This window comes from Takifugu flavidus, chromosome 6 (genome assembly GCF_003711565.1).
Source record: "Takifugu flavidus isolate HTHZ2018 chromosome 6, ASM371156v2, whole genome shotgun sequence".
Lineage (NCBI taxonomy): Eukaryota > Metazoa > Chordata > Actinopteri > Tetraodontiformes > Tetraodontidae > Takifugu > Takifugu flavidus.
This window is the reverse complement of record NC_079525.1, coordinates 2,513,556-2,534,263: the sequence shown is the minus strand read 5'-3', so window position 1 is coordinate 2,534,263 and position 20,708 is coordinate 2,513,556. Positions and strand designations below refer to the sequence as shown.

At 47.4% G+C, this 20,708-nt stretch overlaps 1 protein-coding gene across 2 annotated transcripts; it reads left to right on the top strand.

The window, feature by feature from the left end:
- The first annotated feature begins 1,464 nt into the window (after positions 1-1,464).
- cxxc4 (CXXC finger 4) lies at positions 1,465-20,453 on the top strand. 2 transcript variants are annotated; one of them, XM_057036594.1, is made up of 3 exons: positions 1,465-2,043; positions 3,518-4,443; positions 19,409-20,453. In XM_057036594.1, exons 2-3 carry the CDS (start codon positions 3,619-3,621, stop codon positions 19,451-19,453), a joined length of 870 nt encoding a protein of 289 aa, XP_056892574.1. In that variant the 5' UTR covers positions 1,465-2,043; positions 3,518-3,618; the 3' UTR covers positions 19,454-20,453. The 2 variants fall into 2 exon arrangements, with proteins under 2 accessions (XP_056892574.1, XP_056892573.1); XM_057036593.1 differs by having other exon boundaries at positions 1,470-1,938.
- The last annotated feature ends 255 nt before the right edge of the window (positions 20,454-20,708 follow it).

The window sequence follows — 20,708 nt, the reverse complement described above, 5'->3', positions numbered from 1 at the left end:
GCTTGCCAACCAATCATTTGTTCATTAACTAAATGTCATCTCCAAACAAAGTCGTGTCTAGACGGATGATTGCAGAGCGTTTAACGTGCCGGGCTTCGCTCCGGCTCCCTCCCGTCTCTACGCCAGCCCTCAATAAATTCATTAAAGTGTAGCCGTTAGCAGCCTAAAGGCCTGTGTCAGAGCGCTTACCTGTAGGGCTGTAATGCTTGGAAATGTGTCAGGGCGGCTGTCAGTTTGTTGACTCACACCGAAGCGGCTATGAGAGTTAACGGCATGACGGGGTGCGTCACACGGAGCGGAACTATATAAGCAATTTGTGGAATGGTGCTAATCTGTTTTGGAATGAAAAAAAAAAACCCTCTGATGTGAGGATGCAATAATTTTAAGTATGTGGGATGAGGCTCCCCGGCCAGATTTACTCGATTAAGCGATTAAGAAAAGAGGTGCACAAGTGTGAAAATAAAGGTGTGCACCAGGAAGTGGCTTACGGGCTATGCTACTCCAGTGACATCATCATTTCTGCCATGTGACGCCAGAAACGGGAGCTTATGTCCTTAAGCGTCACGTGATATGAATCCTTTCACTTTAAATCTAGCCAGAATATTGACGAAATCTTTATAAAATGGCCTCAAAATCACGTTAATGCTTTTAAAAGGCAGCTTTTCTTCAGGGCAGATGAGCTGACCTCAAAGCACACATCCCCAAAAACGTGTAGAATATTCTGCATGTGCCTGCATATTCGTGCTGGTTTCCAGTATGCCCCCCCCCCCCCCCGTTTGTTGTCATATTATGTGATGTATGTCTGTCGGATATATTCCAGGATGTGTTTAGTTAATTGTGATTAATCAGTAATTCGCCTCAGTGCGAAGTTAGACACGTTGGTGCCGCGTCTGTTTATTTATTCCATTAAAAAAAAAAAAAAAAAAACACCCACTGGCAAAGAAATAAATAGAGATGCGGGGTGAAATAATCACGCTGATTGCGGTCGCAATTATTTTATAACTCAATGCTGATATCCGCCCTGACGCGTCGGCGCGGAGCGCGGCGTGGAGGCAGGTGGGATAAATATGGCCCCTGAGTTCCCCGCGTGAGGTCACGGTCATTCCGCGTCTGAGATCAGGCGGGATGACTTGCCAGCAGGCGGGATTTATAACGGCGATGAATCCCGGGGGGTCTGAGCAATTATCGCTGTCGTTGGACGGAAGGGGGGGGGGGGAGGGAGGAGGAGGGAAAGAGCGGGGGGGGGGGGGGATAACCAGCGGAGGCATTTTATCTTAATCACAGCTCAGCTCCGTTCAAATCAATTTGACAAGTTTCCCCCCCGATCCTTATTAAGCGACGTATCTGGCAAATGACGACCCACTCTCGGTGGGGGTGGGTGTGTGTGTGTGTGTGAGGGGGGGTCAGGGGGGGTCCCATATGTGCAGGGAGGAAATGTTTTCAGCGGGTATTTTTCTATAGCGCGCCCAGAGCACATCCATCCCTCCCACCTCCCGAGTGTTTCTATAGTAATTTCCAGCCAATGATCAGTAGGTGTCCACATCCCCGCTTCCTCACCTCAGCACCAATCAGCCACACACAGCGACAGGAGACGCGGACCGAGCGGAGAGCAGGCACAAACACAATACATCCCCCGGATCAGGAGCGGAGGAAACACCTAGAACCCCCAACCGCGACTCCGCGCACTCTTTTTTGTCTTCGAGGCACCTTTGGGCTGATTTATGCACTTTGCGACCTTTTTCTAGCGCGGCGGGAAAGTCGATAAAAATGATCCTTTTGTTATCAACGCTCTGAACACACGCACGCACCCTCGCCGTGCGCCCGTGTCTGTGCGTCTCCGCGCATCTTTGCATTATTTCCTCCCCACGCGGCGCTCCGCAGTTATGTGCCGTTCTGCGAGCTGGTAGCACCTTGGGAGCTCTTCTCAACGGAAACCCGGTAGGTGATGCTCCCTCCCGCCTCCGTGTCTGCGCGCTGGCGTCCGCTTTGCATGCGTCCCAGCCACCATCCCTCCGTCCCGATTCGCGTCAGCGCGGCTGCCAAGTGAGTCGCAGATTAATTTGATAGGATTGTATTTGCATGGCTGCGCCGCGCTCGCCTCCTCGGATTATCTATGCATGACCTTTGATCTGAATCTCCGCCACAGACGAGACGCGGCGTAATTATCGGCATCGCGGTGCGGCGGCGGCGCGTCGCCTCCTCGTCGGATCTGGCATTTAATCCCTTTTTACTTTTCCTTCCTCAATTTCCTCCTCCCTTTCACCACCTGTCTCCCCTGCCTCTCGGCAGCTCCAAGTATTGAACATTTCTGTCTCTCTAAACTTTGTTTACAGGCTGAAAATCAATGCCCGTGACTTGATTGCCTTTGGGCTGCGTTTTTCGCTCCAGGGGTGAATTGATTAAGTAATAATGACCCCGGAGGTGGGCTGATCAGCAAGGGAGGGGGATTTTGTTTACTGGTGGCTGTGGGTTGCTCCGAACCTCCACATCTGGTTTGGCTTTAATGTGTTTGTGCTGCTACAACAAAATTAAGACAGTAAACAAAACCTTGTTGGACAGGCCTGTTTCACTGCATGATGAAAAGTGTGCTGCAAGTTAAAAAAAAAAAATCCACGCATGCTGGAAAGGCTTCGAGGGCTTCCTTGCACTTCAGACCTATTTCCAGTCTTTATTTCCACGTGTGCATGCCGTCTTTATTACTGTGATTCTCAAGGAAGCAGCTGGGTAGTGTTTTAGAGGCGATTTGCGACGCTTTTGGCGTTCCAACAATGGATCGGCTTTGGCAATTAAGCGAGAGAGCCAAGAAAAAGGTAATGGAAGCAGAGCGACGTGCCTAATGGGCTTTTATCTGTGGAAACCAAACCCAGGCAGGCTGTAGGAGAGCAACGTAGCAACCGCTCACGTGGCAGCCGGACGTGGCCGACACCGCTGTTGGTCCGGGTCACGGGCTGGGTGTGTGCGGACAGAGGCCACCTCCGTTGTGATTGAGTCCTATTTACATAAGAGGATGTGACTGTGCATCACAAAGGCTTATATAATAGAGATGAATGTGGCAATATCACCTTATAAGTTAATGTCGCATATTGCAAGTTCTTAAAAATGGTATTTTGGATACAAAAACTTCCGAATCGTTCGTTCGTGTCGCCGTGCGTTTATTCGCCGATTGGACGTTTCCAAAAGATGTGACAGAAGATCTAAACGATCATGAAAGAGTGGCCTCTTGGAGGCGTGGGAGGAGGGAGGAAGGCGTGCTGATCCTTCACCCTGTTCCAATAATGATGGGATGGTCCGTCACTGCTATCGCCTTGTTGTCACCAGATTAGGATCGACTCTGATTCTCAGCCATAGATCCACCAAATCGGGAGCGTCAACGTCGCGCCAGGGTGTTCCTCACATGTTCCTCTGTTACCTGCAGAGAAAAGTAGCATTACAAAAAAAACAAACACAAAACTCCAAACTAGCATGAAAACATTTGCCTCTGTTGTGTGTAACTGTTTGTGTCTTTGTTTGCTTTTAGCCCTGGAGAAGATGCTAACACACTGTTGGTAACCAGCCGCAGACAAACGCCACTTGTAACCTCATTATCTTCTCCAAACCACCGACAGCCATTCTTCAGCCATGTCTAACATAAACAATGCGCTTTGCATCGAGAACGGACAGAACGCAGACGTCTCTCTCCTACAAAAGGATAATCTCCAGGATGGTGGATTAAGCCAGCTTTTGGATTATAACGCGGAAATGGAAAGGTACAGGTCTTTTGCAAACTTTTATAAAACCAATGGGGCATTTGCGCAGACTGCTAAGATTGCCCGCATCACGACGCCCATTTTTCCAAGCGCTCGAATTGGCATGTCCCCTTGGAACTGCGATAACGCCATGCTCTGGGGGAGGAAATCAGCGGCAATAAACCCTAATAGGACCAGCATGCATAGAAATGACTCCCAGAGGCCGGAGAAGCCTGGCGTGCCGCCAGAGACGCTGCAAATGGCAAATAATAATTTCCTCTCCACCTTATCCCCTGAACACTGCAGACCTTTAGCAGGAGAATGCATGAACAAGCTGAAATGCGGCGCTGCTGAAGCAGAGATAATGAATCTCCCAGAACGCGTTGGAACTTTTTCCGCTATCCCGGCTTTAGGGGGCATCTCATTACCTCCCGGGGTCATCGTCATGACAGCCCTTCACTCCCCCGCAGCCTCAGCAGCCGTTACAGACAGTGCGTTTCAAATTGCCAATCTGGCAGACTGCCCACAGAATAATTCCTCGGTATCCAGTGGAAACCCGGCGAAGAAGAAAAGGAAAAGGTGTGGGGTCTGTGCACCCTGCAGGCGGCTAATCAACTGCGGCGTCTGCAGCAGTTGTCGGAACCGCAAAACGGGCCACCAGATCTGCAAATTTAGGAAATGCGAGGAGCTGAAGAAGAAGCCAGGCTCGTCGCTGGAGGTGAGAACCGGGGCTCTGTTTCCCCTTCTTTTGTCATTATCCCCTTGCACTCCAAAGCATTAACCTTTTCATCCAGTCACGTTCTAAGCCCTTGAAAATTGTTTCCATGCCCACCCATGCCTGAACATCCCCCCGGCTTCGCAAATCTGCCTACCCGCCTAGCCTAATTGGCAGTAATTAGGGGTGTTTGTGCGGAGCGCAAGCTGAGCTTGGCTCAGACACCCCTAATTGCTGCCAGTCAGGCTGGGGCTGGAACGCATCCGAACAACCCCGAGCTTGGCTCAGCTCCAAGCGGGGCTGGGAAATGGTTTTCAGCAGAGAGCTCTCCCTCTCTGCACCCGGTCATTTTAACCAATTATGGAAGCAGTCTCTGGATGCGGAGAATCAATATCCCACAAAGCCTCAGACTCCGACCACCAAGAGATGGTGAGAGTGATGGTCGGGCCGCTGATGGCGTTTCTCAAAACATCCCCTAAGTTCAGTGGGGGGAGGGCAGCGGCAGCGGCGGCGGCGGTGGCGGCGGCGCTCAGAGAATCAGCGCGCCTGAGCCCAACGCGGCATATAAAGTAGGGCTGAGATGAAAGCATCCAGTAATATGTGCGAGGCATTATTGTCAATCGCAGGTCAATCTGGAGCTTGGCACGCATCGCTAAAGAGCACAGAGGAGCCGCGCGTTAGCTTCAGAGGGCTCTGCTGCGTGTGATGCTCAGGGGTCCTTTTGTTTCATTGATTGCATTGCTGACATTTGCCCGTCCCAGGAAGCAAACTGAGCATTTCACCACAACTTGACTTCTTTTGCAGTCTTTGGAGTCAAGAATTTTATTTTATTTTTTACCTCATTTAGCCCCAAGCAGCACTTGATTTGCGTTCTTTTGTTCAATTCATGTCATTCTTTGCCCTGATTGTAACTGATTGTTGCCTATGTGTTTTACTAATGAGATTGAAACCTTCTCTGGAAATCGAGATTGCGCCTACATGCTAACAGTGAATCTTGCCTGTGTAGCTCTGGTTAGCGCACATTATATATTCATACATTTCTCATCATTCATGACTCAATCAAGCAGAAAATGGGGCATTTCTAGTAATTCAATCCTGTTTTGTAACGTATTCATTCACCTGGGATAAAAATAGTTTTATTTCTAAACAATTTATCCCTCAACACCTGATCCTGGACTTCACAACTTCATGCAGATTCCTTCTAATTTTTCTTTTTTTTTTTTTGGGGAGAAGGACCTTGAGTTTCTAGCATAAATCTATTCAAGGAAACACTCACAGGCGGTGGAAAAAACAGAAAATATCTATTCTGACAGGTTTTCAAAAACTGCCAGTGCGTTGAGATGATTTCAAACCGCTCCCAGTAGAAATCAGGTTTTCCAGAAACGTGCGCCTGCGTCTTCAGAGGAGACGGAATAGTCAGGGCCCCTGGAATCAGGAGGAAAACTTGATTTGAGGAGCTACCTGAAACATTGTGAGCTGCAGAAATGAACGCGCTGAAATATTAACTACATTTTATTTTTCTACGCCAAAGAAAAAAAAAGATGAAAATTTCTCAACGGCGAAGAGATTACGTCTATTTGGCGCAGACACAAACAGCAGCTTCGCGGATTTAAATATTTCATTTAGTCTCTTCTAACGGTAGCCTAAATTCACTCTTGGATCCGTACGAAACGTATACGTGTGGAACGCTACATTTGAAACAAACAAGCCCCTGTAGCCGCCATGCTAATGTGCGTGCGAGTCAAAGAAGTTGCAATCGGAGGCTCATTTAGTGTGAAGTCTATATATTATGTACTAACAGGTGTGTCAAACAGGTGTCCAGGAAGCGCGCTCCGCATCCATAATGCATGGGTAGACGCACTTTTGGAAAACATCCATTTGCAAAGGAGGGTTGGAATTACAAGTGTGCGACCCCAACGGCCTGCTGCGACCAACAACAACCCCCCCACCACCCAAACAAATCCACACATGTAATTTATATCACGGCCTCGGCTGTAATTGTTATTTTGGAGCCAACGTGCGTAATTACAGGTGCACTTCCTGCTGCAGAGTTTGAAGGTATCTCCGAGGCGAGAAGCTCTTGTACGAACTTTTACACAGGAAGGTTTTTTTTTTGTTTTTTTCTCCTTTTCCGCCATGTTGATGTCGCTTATAGTCGCAGTTCAGGGGGATTTGATTGAGATGTGTGACGAATCGGGCGCTGAACTGTGTTTACGAGGGGAATTTACAGCCCATGCGCGTTAGCGCCGCGCGTGAGCAGCGGTGTGCGTGCCCAGCGTGTCTCTGCCGTTAATTCGCTCACAAAGATCCACGCTAATGCGGCTGCATCTGCGCCCCGACCATATACTAACAAGCACGCCAAGCACACGCTGCGTGCACTTTTTTTTTCATTCCTTGGAAGAGATGATAAGCTACTGGCAACCAGTTAGATTTGGCTGTCAGTGTTTTCCACATGGGAATCACCCTGAACTAATTATATCTTTAGCAGCGGTGGAAAATGCAAATCAGAATTTTACTCACACCCCTGAAATCGGAGAGCCAATTTAATCTAATACCCCCTTTAATTTAGTGCGCTAATGCGAGGCCCTAGAGAATTGCCCTGTGTCACTTCTGCGCTGCTCTGCAGCAGATTTTACCCCCCCCTCACGCCCCCCACGCTGCTCTCAGGCTCCAGGATGGATTAGTCTGGCAGAGGAATCTCATCTAACCTAACATTTCCTGAGCAGTTACCTTTGCGTAGCTTGAGCTCCAATGGCTCAAAGGTCCTTCATTAACTTTCAAACACAATAATACTCCCATGCAGGAGAAATATGTCCCCACCGCTGTTTATCTCCAGTTTACTTTTATGTCCACAGAGGAGCTCAGCTTCGGCCCAAATCTATGACATAACGCCAGGTCTAACCTTGCTGGCCATTTACCAGTTCCTCTCACTCGTGGTTCTCGGGGATGTTTATGAGGTGGCCGTTTCCGTCTAAAACTGCGCTGGTTTAGGGGTGTTTGTGTTCCTCTCTGGGTCCTTCAGGAAGAGGGTTGGAAAAATACAAGCTTCCTGATTAATCCCCCATTTATTAACATTTTGGCACTGCACACATCTTACACAGAGTTTCCATCCATCCAACATCCATCCATCCATCCAACATCCATCCATCCATCCATCCATCCACCTGACCATCCATCCAACATCCATCCATCCATCGAACATCCATCCATCCATCCATCCATCCATCCATCCACCCGACCATCCACCTGACCATCCATCCAACATCCATCCATCCATCCATCCATCCATCCACCTGACCATCCATCGAACATCCATCCATCCATCCATCCATCCATCCATCCACCCGACCATCCACCTGACCATCCATCCAACATCCATCCATCCATCCATCCATCCATTCATAGTTTTCGCTTTTTCATTTTCAAAAAGTGATGCACTCGGATGTGAAAAACACGGTGGTTTCACCACTAGTTGGCGGTGTGTTTTATATAACGCCATAACACGTGCATGTGCGCAGACACTACTACAACCGCTGGTGATGAAAAACTCCAGTTTCTCCATTCATGCAAGGAGGCTGGAAGATGCTCCGCTCTGGAGCCCATCAAAAAGTGCCATTTTCAGCCCCAGAAAATGCCGTTTCCCTGTAAACAAACAGCGTTTTGTGGCAGAAGCTAGCCATTTTCATCTGAGACTGTTCTGGTGTAAACAGGACCCTAAAATTACCATAGTTGGATTTAAAGGAGCACAATGAGATGCCCCCTAAACAAGGAAATAACGTGGACATGACAGAACTCAAAAATCAGAGTGAGCGTTCTTTCTTTTAATTAACAAATGTCAAAGATCGCCATCCAGCCATGAAGTAGAATACTAGAGTAAGGGATGCTCTTTCTGTCTGCGTGCTTCTTTGTGCAGCGTTGATATGACGACATGAAATGGGGGAGATGAAAAGGTAGCACGGCTGCCTAGAAACCTTTGCTATTGTGATAAAAGACACGGCCCGACGTGGTAGGAGGCAGGACCTTGAGGGAAACAGCCTGGATTCAGCCCCTTAATGAGAGCACGCGAGCCAAATAAGCAACGGCAGCCAGGTCTAATTTGTTTTAGGTGTGCTCAGAATAGATAAAGACAAATCTGTGGCCTTCAACCCCTCCCCCAACCTTTGCCTCCCTGGAGATAACGCGCGTGCTGCCAGCCAATCTCAGCGGGCAAAGGAGAGGGAGGCAGAGGGGAAAAGGGAAAACAGACGAGGAAGGGAAAGCCTCCGGGGCGGACGGCCTTCAGATCCGCTTGTCTCTAACTTACTGGATTTATTCAAGCTTTAAAACTGCAGATTAATTTGTTTGCGATGGTTTGCGGGGGGGGTGGGTGGGTGGGTGGGGGGGACAAGGCTGCGCATTTCAACCTAAAGGGCAACCTTAAGCTCCTGTCAAGACAATAGGATTTTGCCATCTGAACCACGATACAGCGCGCTTAATTATACACATCCTTCCTGCGAGCCACCCTCGGCGGCTGAGAGCACAGGTCCCCTTTACTCATCGCAGTGCCCTTTTTCGCCTCGATTAGTCGTGCCGTCTGGATTTTCTGTCAGCCTCCATTTGCAGCGAGTGGCTGTCTTCCTCGGGCCCCAGCCGTGCTCAGGAGGCCACAACCGCGCGGCGCGATTACGCGTTTTCGCCAGTGCCACCGATTAAGGTCGGGGTGATAATGGAAGGCGTCTGGATGACGGCCTTACCCGTTGCACCTCCTCTGCCCCCGTTTGATCGAGCGTTTCAGGTTCGGCGGTGAAAGACAAGCCACCGTCATTGTCTCTATTATAGCGTAAAGCTAGAGAGGAGGGGGGGATGGGGAGGGACAGCAGCCCAGCCGGGGGTGGACAGCGTGAAAGAGCAGGTGCGGGAGGACGTTAATGTGCGGCGCTTTAAATTTTAAACAGATGAGGATGAATTATTAACGCCGACTCTGGCTGAGAAGTTAAAAGGTATCTCGTCATTACTGAGAGCTGCTGTGAAAAAGTGTTAAGTCTTTAGCGAATGTGTCATAAATGTGCACGGGTTGGGGGGGTTTATTTTTAGGGTGGGGGGTTCCCATGTAAGGTTCTTTTTGTTAGCTGTGCGATCGGAATAACACAACTTTCTGGGAGTTAAATGCACCCAGAATGGGAACAAACGATCAACCAGTTAAAAACGAATTCAGGGATCGATGTGGTGAGTTTCAGTGACCACAAGCAACGTTTTTCTGTCATTTCTTGGTCCGTTTCTACGTCGTTGCACTCTGAAAATCAGTAAACCGTAGTTTTATGGAGGCTCATTTGCATTATATTCCAATGTCACTTTCTGTAGAGGTCATAGACAGTTCCCAATTTTAGGATTAAGGATGGTTGTGGATCCATCCATCCATCCAGCCAGCCAGGAGCTCATTCCTAATGAGGCCAGGTGAGAGGCAGGAACACCCCCTGGACAGGTCACAGGTCCATGACAGGAAGTGCATCCCCACACAGAAAGGCCTCGAGCCTGGAATTGAACCCCGGGCCTTCCTGCTCTGAGGGAACTCTGCTAACCACAGCGGCTCAGTACTGCCCCAATGTTAGATTAAGTATGAATCATGCAAACACAAATGGTTAAAAACTAACGTCACTAGCGTTTTAAAATCCAGGCCTATTTAGAGGCTTTTAAGGACGAGGGTAATCTAGAGCTTTTAATAGCCAGTAGCTAATTAGCATCTCTGGGTGTTTCCAACTGCAGAGTCAAATTTTAACAGTGTAAAAAAAACTGAAAAACATTTTGTGGGTCATTTCAGATGAATGGAACAACCTCTTTGGAACTAACTGCCCCTTTGACGATTATGTGCTGGATTTTACCAAATGAAAGCCAAATACTCAGACTGTGGCTAGAGTGGTGATGGCGAGTCGCAAGGCTTTTCTTCTCTTCTCTCTCGTGTTTTACTTTCCGCCTCCTGTTTCTCTTCTATCTCAGATGCTGATCTCTCTCTGACAGACCTCGGCTCTTCTATCGATTTTCCTCAAGTCAAAACTCAAAATTCTCCCCGGTTTTCCTGCCGCTTGCGCTCTGCTGTGCGTCGGGTTGCCTGCATGTTTGATGTCTGACCCGCGGTGATGACTTTACCGTTAAAACCCCGTGTTTCTCTGTAAATAAAATAACAGAATACTCGCGCAAAGTCAATTATCAATCATTTTGTGCGTAATTTCTTCCTAGATTGTAATTATTGTAATATCCTAGCTATTCTATTCCAACAGAGGGGAAAAAACTCAACAATCTCCTCAAACGAAATGGTGAGAGATTGTGCTGTTACCTTAAATACTTATGGATTTAGGGCCCAGAAACTGTCACGTTGGTCCGTCAGCTGTTAAAATTCAAAATTTCTTTGATGGAAGATGTGTAGCCACCACCCCGCTAAAACAACCCCTCTGCATCCAGTCAATCTTAACCTCATTGCCGTCGGAAAAATAGATGAAACGTAATATCGCCGACCACAGAATTACGGTTGGAGGTGCACTTACGAGTTTATACCTATGGGTTAAGAGGCTTAAGTGACAGACGACTCCATCGGAGAAAAGCTAACGTCAAAGTCAATTTGTGAGTGACAACTCATGGGAGAAATCGGTCAGCGTGGTCTAAACCTCTCGGATTCTGCAAGTCAAATCCTTGCATGCCGCCGCCACCTCCATTGTGGTTCTGCTCTCAGATTATGAATATTTCATGGCCAGCATCTGACACCATGCCCAGAAAGACATTTCAACTTTTTTTCCCCCTCCTGATAGAAACCCTGAGGTTAGAGTGTGTCACGGAAGCGTGAAGTCAGTCTGTGGCCTCGAGGCAAAGGATAGGATTTATGATGCGCGGGTTGATGACATCAGGTGGATATTTTCATTCCTGACCGAAGCGCTCCTTCCTCCTCCACTGATAAACCGCTGAGCTCAGTTTGTCGTCGATGCTTAAAAGATCTGTTTTGTCGGTGACGTTCTGTTGAGTTGAGAAATGATTCCAATCTACTGAGAGTGGAAGCTGTGTTTTGACAAACTGTGGCCAATCCCCCCGTCTAAATAGCCTGGCGCTGGAATGAGTAAGCAGAGGAGAGTCTGCGGGATTAGCTGCGTCTTGAATACTGCCTTTAGCATATTACATTGTCCACTGGCTTTCTCCTAATAATACCCCTCTCTAAAGGGTCTTTGTCAAGCTTTAAACTTGCCGTTTACCCGCTTCTCATTGTTTTTATTGATCAATGCTCATTGCAGTGGGTATTATCTTGAGATTCCAACTAGATGACTGCTGCTGTGTTCTTCAGCTACTATTATATAATTCAGAGTTCTTTTGCACCCTTCCAAGACCATACGTACAATTCTATCATTCTGGGTTTCTTTTACTTTCTGTTTCTGATGTAGTAATGATGGTTCTCCAAAGACGGATGTCTGGCAAATGTATGCACCTGGCAATTTAGAAGTTACGGTTTGTCCAAAACTTGTGAACTGTGCACCTATTGTGCACTATCTGCCCACTTCTTTGAAGTGGTGGATAATGTGTTTTAGCAACACCACAGCGCCAAAAAGAAGAACCTTTTCTTTTTAGCATTGCATTTCTTTTTGTAACTTCCCGCTAGAGGATTTTAACACCTGACACCTCCAGTCTTAAAGCTACAAACACAGAAGAAACTTTAGGTGAGCGACATTAGCCTCGCATTTTTTTGTTGGCGGCAATGGAATGCCGACATTTCTTTCTTTTCTTCCGTTTGTGTTGATTGACATCTTTGAGATATGGTTTATTTCCATCGCCAGATGTTTGTGGTGGTTCTAAAGGTCATTTGGTTCCAGTTTCCATGACAACAGTGGTGTGGAACCTCAGGTCACCTAGACTTTTTCAAATTCAAATTGCACATGAGCTCATGGTAACTCACTAGCACCCCTGGTGGCCATGCATATATGTGGTTTTACATGAACATACATTCTGTTTAACAGTTATTATTTTCCATTTGATACACCCTAATCAATAGCCTAACTGATACTATTTATTGTGTACTTGTAAAATTTTGACAATAGTTGAAAAGATGGCCCCATGCACAGCTACTGTTGATTCCAACCTCCAATACGTGAAAGCAATTAAAGATTCAACTCCAGCCACGTGCCGTCTATGAACGTTACCTAAATATTATGCTGATTTACAGCAAATATGCAGAGCTTTGTATATAGATCTTCGGAATTTGAGGGATCCCACACAGATGCTGATAAATCTGCTCAAAACAAGGAGGCCCGCTTCTGCTTTGCATTTCCATTTAACATTTCAGAGAGCTGGCAGCATGTTGCCTCGTTTAGCCCTCGCTTCGTTACACCCACATGGCTCCTCGTCGTGCTCGCTGACGTTTTCCGCTGTTCAAAGGGCTGCAACTTGGCTGAGAAATTGGGGATTTCCATACCAGATCCCTCAGGTGCCAGCACACTGAAAAGCGTGTCCTGCTCATCTTCCCCCTCCTCCCTCACACCCATCCTCTGTCTGCCCTTCTCTTTGCCCCTGCAATGTTCCTATTTCCCATACTGAAGTTCAGCTGACCTCACCTCTTTTTGTTTTTGTGAAATCTCAGCATCACCCGAATGCCTCGCCGCCATCTTCCACATAGGTCTTGCTCCCGAAAGAGCGCCAGCTTTGTGGCAGCCCTGTGTAAAATTGCATCACTTGACAAATATACTTAGGTCAAAGCTTGAATTGTTGTCCGTCGCAGGAAGACGGTGATCCCAGCTACCGGTAGCAGCCTTTGACCCTTGGGTGCTAGCTCATATTCTTCTACAAATGCCTGCTTAGCTCTTCTCCTCTTAAGCCTGGATTTTCAACATGCCACACGAGGAAGACCAAATATATGGAAAGAGAATGAAGAGGTTGCTGTTTCAGCATCAGCCGTGACAACCTAAGCAGAAGCATCGTCCCTAATCAAGAAAAGTGTGCATTATATAATTGTTGTAGCATCCAAAGCTAGCCCTGATGTTGAACCTGGCTGGTTCTGTTTGCAGGTTTTTTTCTTTTTCCAAATCAAAGCAACTTAAGAGAGCATTGATGTTAAAAAACCCAAATAAAAAATGAGCACGTTTTGGTGATCAAAGCAGAAACTTTTGCACATTTGTTAAAATTCATGCAGCTGAATGCACTTTACACAAACCTTGAATCCCTCCGCTCACGACCAGTTAGTGAAAACTGTTAAATACATGTGGCTGCATTTTTGGAAGCTTTTTATCTCCCATTGGTACACCAAGGTGGGCAGGAATGGTTTCATCTTGGATGGAATATCTCATCTATTGTCACCCGATGGCTCATTTATGACGAGATAAAAGACCTTTTAATACATGAGCGCCATGAAGTTTAGGCTACCTGTGTGTAGCTCAGATCATTTTAAGCAACGTGTGTGTAGTCTTTGGACACGGGCCGTGATGTCACGGGCCGTGATGTCACGGGCCGGGCTGCCGAGCGGGTGACGGAAGGCTCGTGTTTTCATTAATTGCAGACAGCAGCCGTTTCGAGTTCAGCAGCTTTGCGATTCAACGTTGATTTACCGTTTTCATTTGGCCTTCTGGCTCCATCAACACAAAGCCAGTTCTCTCCTCAAGATAACGTATTACAGCGGTGTCCCAGTTAAACTGGGCCCGCTCCATTCCGCAGTGCCTGGCTCTTTTGAAGAAAAAAAAGAATGTGTGTTTCCGAAGCCGCTGAAGCTTGTCCTGTCTCGCTGCAAGCTTCCCCTATAGAGGGCTGGTGAAATATACGTCCTACAGGAATACTGCACTGTAATTACATTCGCCCATTAGCATACGGAGGCTTGGCTTCACGCTGCACTCAGCCTCCAGCAGCACTTTGCCATATGGTCCGTCTGCACTTCTCGGGCGCTTTTTGGCGCGACTGTTGCAGAAGGTCAAATATCAAGTCAGAGGACTGTGCCAGAATTGCATCTATGCTAATTGCTCACTTTCTCCCTCGCCGTCTCCGAGCGCCCATCCGTTCAGCTCCACCCTCTCTCCCTTCCTCTCCCGCTGAAGTAAGTAATCTGCTTTAGGATGTTTCTGAGATGGAGATGGATTTGGTTTCCCTTCACTGCCCCTCTGCCTAATCTCTCCTCTGTGACCACCCTGGCTCTCGCAGGCACAGCGCTTAAGCACACCATTATACATGCTCCCCTCCCTCTACCCCCCGGTGCACACACGCCTAGTCAGCAAAAAACCTCCCAAATTCCTCATTACTCACAAACGTTTGCAATACACTTAGTTTGATTTGCTCAGATGGAAGCTTGTTGGAGGGTAGGAACCTAAATTATGAGTCTGGCTGTATTTTAAGTTATCACTGCTGGTGTACACAAGAAAGGAAAAAACAACTTGCTTTTTTAGGCATCTGCATCAGAACAGTTTTATTCATCATCATCATCAGCATGTGTATGTGTATGCTGGATTATTATTATTTTACTTCCTGACTGACATCCTGACACAGTCTTGTGTTTAATTATATTATATAGAAGGAAACAGCAAAGGTTCTGTATTTGCGTTGGAATTCTGCGTAGATTCCTGGATGATGGCTGTGTCCGTGATGGCAGCCTTGGAATGGTGCCTTCCATGAATGGCATTGAGTGCCTAGAGTATCTGCTGCAACCTTCGAGATGAGATTCTGCACCCCCCCCCCCCCCCCCCCCCCACCCACCCATTCACCCACCCCCTCACCCGACCACCACCGCAACAGCGCAGGTGATGGATTGCTGTACCTTGCAGGTTTGAGCTTGGCAACGCCCCAATATTCCAGTGGAATAAAGTGACAGGTAATATATAACACATCAGTTAAGGCTGACTGCACCACTGAGCCCCCCCCCACCCCCCCAATACCTTAAACCTGCAGATCAGCCCAGATTTGGCTGGAACCCAGTGTCGTCGCTCCCTTCTTCCAGGCCCTCACGAGCAGCCTCTCCTGTAAGAAAATCACCCATTTCCTGCCAGATGTCGTTTCATATTGATTGGATAATCGCTTTTCCCGCTGCAGTTCGGAGGCTTAAATCCAATCCCTGAGAGGTGATGGTGGCATTTTTAATTATGTTTTTAAAAAAAAAAGAAGAAGAAGAAGAATCCAAATCCAACATCCAATCGGCTAAAGTAGGGTCATCTACAGTTTGAGGGAGAGGGTATTCATATTTAAATATTGAATATGTGCCGTCGCAGATGCACGCAAAGAGTTATGAAGAGTGGCCTGGTTCTCATCTCCTTTGTGAATAAATTATAAGTATTATGGGCTATATGTTATAACGACGATTCTGAAACTCATCAGCAGTCCAATAAGGTGCTGCCGTCACTGTTTCCTTCTGCCTCCATATTTTATCATAAACCGGTTTCCTAAGAATTTCCCACCCAGATAAGAGGTGGTTTGCACTTATTACGGTGAATTAGGTTTAGCGGCACGCACAGCGCGCGTGCGTCTGTTTGTTGACGTGCGCGTGAGGAGGGTGGGGGCTGGTGGGGGCAGTTCCATGTCATCGCTGACTGGGAGCACGGAGCTGTGGGTTAGCGCCAGACATGTCTCGGGAGAAACCGGGGCGCATTTGCAATCACCTCCAGTTCAAAAGGGTAATTTATTCACAGTCTGTGGTTAAAGTAGGCCTTCTCCGAGCGCCGGTGGGATGGTGGCGCGAAACAGCAGAGCGGAGACGCATTATTTTCATTTTTCCCCGCCGTTCTTTCTCTCCTTGCCTTCCCTTCGCTTTTTCTCCCCCTCGCCCGCCGCCCGTTGTTTCTGCAAGTCCTGCGAGGCGTCTTTTAACACACGCCAGAGAACATATTTCACTTTTACACTCATCCGCATTGACGTCCCGGTGCTGATTGAATTTTGAGGCGCTGCGGCGTCTGCCATTATCATCCTCATGGTCTTGAGTGGTTTATCTCAGGCTACGGCACAGCGTGATACCAAAGACCGCGGGGCAGGGGCAGGCCAGGGGTTGAGAGCCGCTTGTGCGTTATTTTTTATTATTTGTGAGGAAGAGACAGAGGCGTTTGGCCTTAGACTGGGTGTTTAAGAGTGTGGTCGGGGGGTTTATGTGGCGCGCACAGGCATATGCCCTCGCGCATGCTTGGAGCAGCCTTTTATAGAAGCTGTCTGTTTATGATTCGACGTCCCGCTCTAGCCAGCGTCATATTTCACCACCTCGTCTCAATCAGCCGCCGACGTGGCTTCGGCTTTAACTGCGCCTGCCAGCTTGAGTTAGTATCACAGAATGTCATGGCTGCCCAGAGAGCTAGAGCGCCGCCTCGCCAGAATCAGCGGAGAATTATTCCACCACATGTCAGTTTTACTGTGTTGTTATCACCAAAACCCACCAGCAGACATTCACAATACCCTGCCTGCTGAGGTGGTGTGGCGGGGTTAATTTGAGGTCTGGAGAAATGTCGTCTTCCGCCTTCGGTCGATTCAATGCTCAGTCGTCTGCATTCATTGCCAGAGCGGGAAATTGTCTCTCCCGCCGTGCATGGTTATAGCCAGGTTGTTATGCATGCTCTGCTGCAGCGGCGCCCGTGCTGACGCGAGACCGAGCTGCTGCCACGCGGCGTCTTGATTCGAGGTGAAACCTCTACGTTGCTCTCATGTCCCCGGTGTAACGCTAACAACCCTTTGCCTTTCCTCGCCATTCTGGCTCCTGTTTTTCTCCCCCTCTCCCTCCGTTCCCCGCGCCGCCTCGCTATACCTTTGTTGTCTCTGTGCCCTTGTGCGTTTCTCCCTCACTTTCCCCCGGCGGCTGATGGAGTGATTTTGAAGGCGTGCGCAGGTGGTGGCGGTGGCGGCGGCAGCGGTGGTGGTGGCGGCGGCGGTGGTGGGTGGGGGCGAGCAGACAATTCCAGGGGCCGTGCTAATTGAGCCTTCTTTGTGCCTGGTCACTGCAGTGTACCGAGGCGAGGAGGCCCAGGAGTGAATCCAAGCAGCACTCAAGAGCCCCGCTGGATCGATAACGGGGAAACTTAACAAAACAGAGACATGCCGAGTGGCCAGATCAGGGCCATTATTGTCTCTGGCAAGCCGCACTTCCACCGGGGACTGATCAATGTGAGAATATGGATTAAGATAAACATTCTCACCTCTCATTGGCTCCTCTTTGCCTCGGCTCAGAGCACCACGTTCCAGATGAATAAAGCACCACCTGTCTGAGGGAGGGTGTGTTCTATTAAATGCTGAAGTGAAGCGTGTGACATTTAAAAGCTATTGATAAAATGTTAAATACTTATTCACTTACATCTCCTGATCCTTCATTTAAACACAAACCAACGCCTCCAACTTTAGGATACTGACATGGAGAATTGTTCGACACTCAGAACGCGGGCGTTATTTAAAGGCCACTTTTTATTTGCATTACCAAATACAATGCAAAGATGCGGCACGGGTCGCCACCACGTGTCGGCCTGTGTGCTGCACCCGCTCCACATCCTCGTTCATCACATCCATGAACCTCCTCGATGGTCTGTCTGCCTGTCCATCCTCCTCATCCTCATCCTCCAGCCTGCTTGGGAGCTAGCTAATTGCTGAGTTGTTCATCTGGATGTAAATTCTTTTTTACTCCGCACACTTTTATCGCTGATAGTCAGTGGATTTCTCATTTAACCTCAGAAGAGGCATATGTGTAACGTGCACTGATTTGTCTGCCTTTCTGCATGTAATCAACGCCATTCAGTTCAATCATGTCAAGAAATGAGCTTTTTCTTTTTAATTAATCAAAGAACTGTTTCATTTACTGCCCAAAACTTGACGTGGGCTACATGTAACTCGGTGTGATGGACGAGCAACAGAAGCTGAAGATTTCCCCCCAGTTTACTGGTCCATTGGAAGCCGTGCATAACATTTTACAGCAGTAACGGTGTCTTGTTTATGTTTTTTTAACTTGAATTTGGCGTGTTACTCCATTTATAGGCCCAATCTGAACCACAACATGTAGCCTATAGACACACTGCTGACATGTTGGAAATGATACTGGTCCTATAGCTGCCTGAGCATCAGTATTTGACACCTCAGTGAGAGAAGATTTAGATAAAACTGACCTTTATTTCACCACACACTTAAAATAAACACCACCACAGTGATGCCTGATTGTATTACATTAATAAAACCCACGTATATACATGTATGTGTTTATTATGTCTGTCCAGCCCAAACACTGTACGCCGGTATCCGTAAAGCTTATTGGCAAACAAGCGTGTTGGTCTGCTACTAAAACCACCCTGTCAAACCCCAAATGAGGCACGAACGACACTTAATATTAAAATGTCAAATTGCTTCCTCTCAGATTAAAGTGATTTTCAGTTGTGATTATGCACTATTTCCTCCTGTCAGCAGCAGGGGAAAAAAACAATCAAAAAAACACACTAATTGGTGGCGGGGATTGGTGTGAGACTTCTGTGTTTTATGTCTTTGACTTCCAAATGAGTGCTGGAGAGACGAGGCTGTCAGTCTGCCACAGCGGTTTTGGGGAGGGAACAGGAGGGGTGGTCGCTGGTGTGGGCTGAAATTGAAATGATGCACTGTTCCCCCTCACTGCGGCTCGAGCCACAGTAATTAAATGCCTCATTGTTGCTTCATGGGAATTCGCATTGAATATTTCATCCAGCGTAATAATTATTTGAGTGTGGGTGGGACGAGGATGTAATCACCTTGGCTTGCTCTTTGATGAAATACTTGGCTTGGTGGTCCCTCTTTATAGCCATTATTTTTGCGTGAATCCATTCCCGCACTGCCTCTAACTGCTGATAACCGGCGTTGCGCCGACTGTGGAGCCTTTCCGACTCGTTTAATTTAAATACAGATGCGTTTTTTTGGTCGTTTGTCGGAGGAGCAGCCCGTGACCTTGACCTTGTGTCCTGGCTATATGTCTTTAATGCTGTTTTTGCATGACTTGCTTGACCTTGAGCTGCAAATTAAAACATGTCCTTCGGGTTTGTGGGGTTTTTTTTGTCTTCCACAGAGGACGCCGGTCAACAATGGTGAAGCTTTCCGGTGGTTCTTTTAGAAGGCTGAGCGGTGTCTGCCCAGTCCGACAGCAGGGGGGCAGATGGAACTCTTGATCCTCTGGCAGGAGCGCTTGACTTGGATTCACAGAACTCGACGCGCCCGCCACGTTTGTGGACGAGGAGAGGACCCGTGGACGGACACGATCAGAAACGAAGACCTAATGATGTTGTTTTAACTCTGTAATTTCCTTTTCTGTGTAATTATTGTACCTTTTGCCAGTATCATAATGTATATTTTGGTGTCTATGAGTGTGTTTTCAGTGTTGTGGCTGTAGGTCTACAGCCGATCCTGTGTAAAGAACTCAAAGAGACAATCAAACGACCATAATGAATCCGTCAAAAACAGAAGAGGCCGCGTGGATTAATGACATTACGAACACACTCTGGAGCAATAATCTACTCAGTTCTTTATTTTTTTACCTTCTTTCCTCTTGAATGATTGTTTTTTTTGGGATACACCAACGTGGCGGCGCCTCTTTGGGACCGATGATGCGCAGGACGGCGGCACCCCCTTCTTTCTCATTACAGTGGACTCACACCAGAACAGGGCACATTGTCTTGTGTGGTGAGTTGCACGTCTTCTAATCGAATCGGGCGTCATTTAATTGCGACAGAACCAGAAGCCGATGAGTCAGACTGCTGTCTGGAGGTCACATTCGTAAGGATAATAAGAGAACTTGCTTTTAACTAACTGTCAGATTATTTTTTTTCTTGAAGAAAAGAAGAAACTGTTTAAAAGGTAGAGAATGATGCAGCTATGTTCAATACATTCACATGTACAAAATATTAGCTCAAGGAAAGTTCAGACAGTCCTGTCAGCAAGGTCAACACTGTCCAAAACCCAAATTGTTCAAGAAGTTACTCATCGTCTTAAACCCTAATGTTGCATGTGTAAATGTGTTTTGGTTTTAAAGATTACTAAGAATTTGTATATTGTTGTTGTGATGCTTTTATGTGCTAAAATTAAAAAAAAAAAAAAAAAAGATCCTTCAGTAAAAACTGTCTTCGCAGTGGATGTTTTTGACGCGACGACGGGAAAATAAATCGCATTATTAAAAAGCGATTAATTACAATCACAAGAAAGGGAAAAAAAATAAAAAAAGAAGCCCCACCACACCCCAACCCCCTTGAAAAACATCAACTGAATTAACAACTAGGAGGAGACAGAGGGAATAGAACAGGTTGCCAGGTTGGTTGCCTCCCCAGTCACGTATTCCCTTGAATACTAAAATGTTGCACGGAGAAGAGTGTTTC

Excerpts from the sequence above, each read along its gene's own strand:
- cxxc4 (XM_057036594.1), top strand. The coding sequence starts at position 3,619 with ATGTCTAACATAAACAATGCGCTTTGCATCGAGAACGGACAGAACGCA. Across the intron at positions 4,444-19,408 it reads AGCCAGGCTCGTCGCTGGAG|AGGACGCCGGTCAACAATGG; the intron begins GTGAGAACCGGG and ends TGTCTTCCACAG.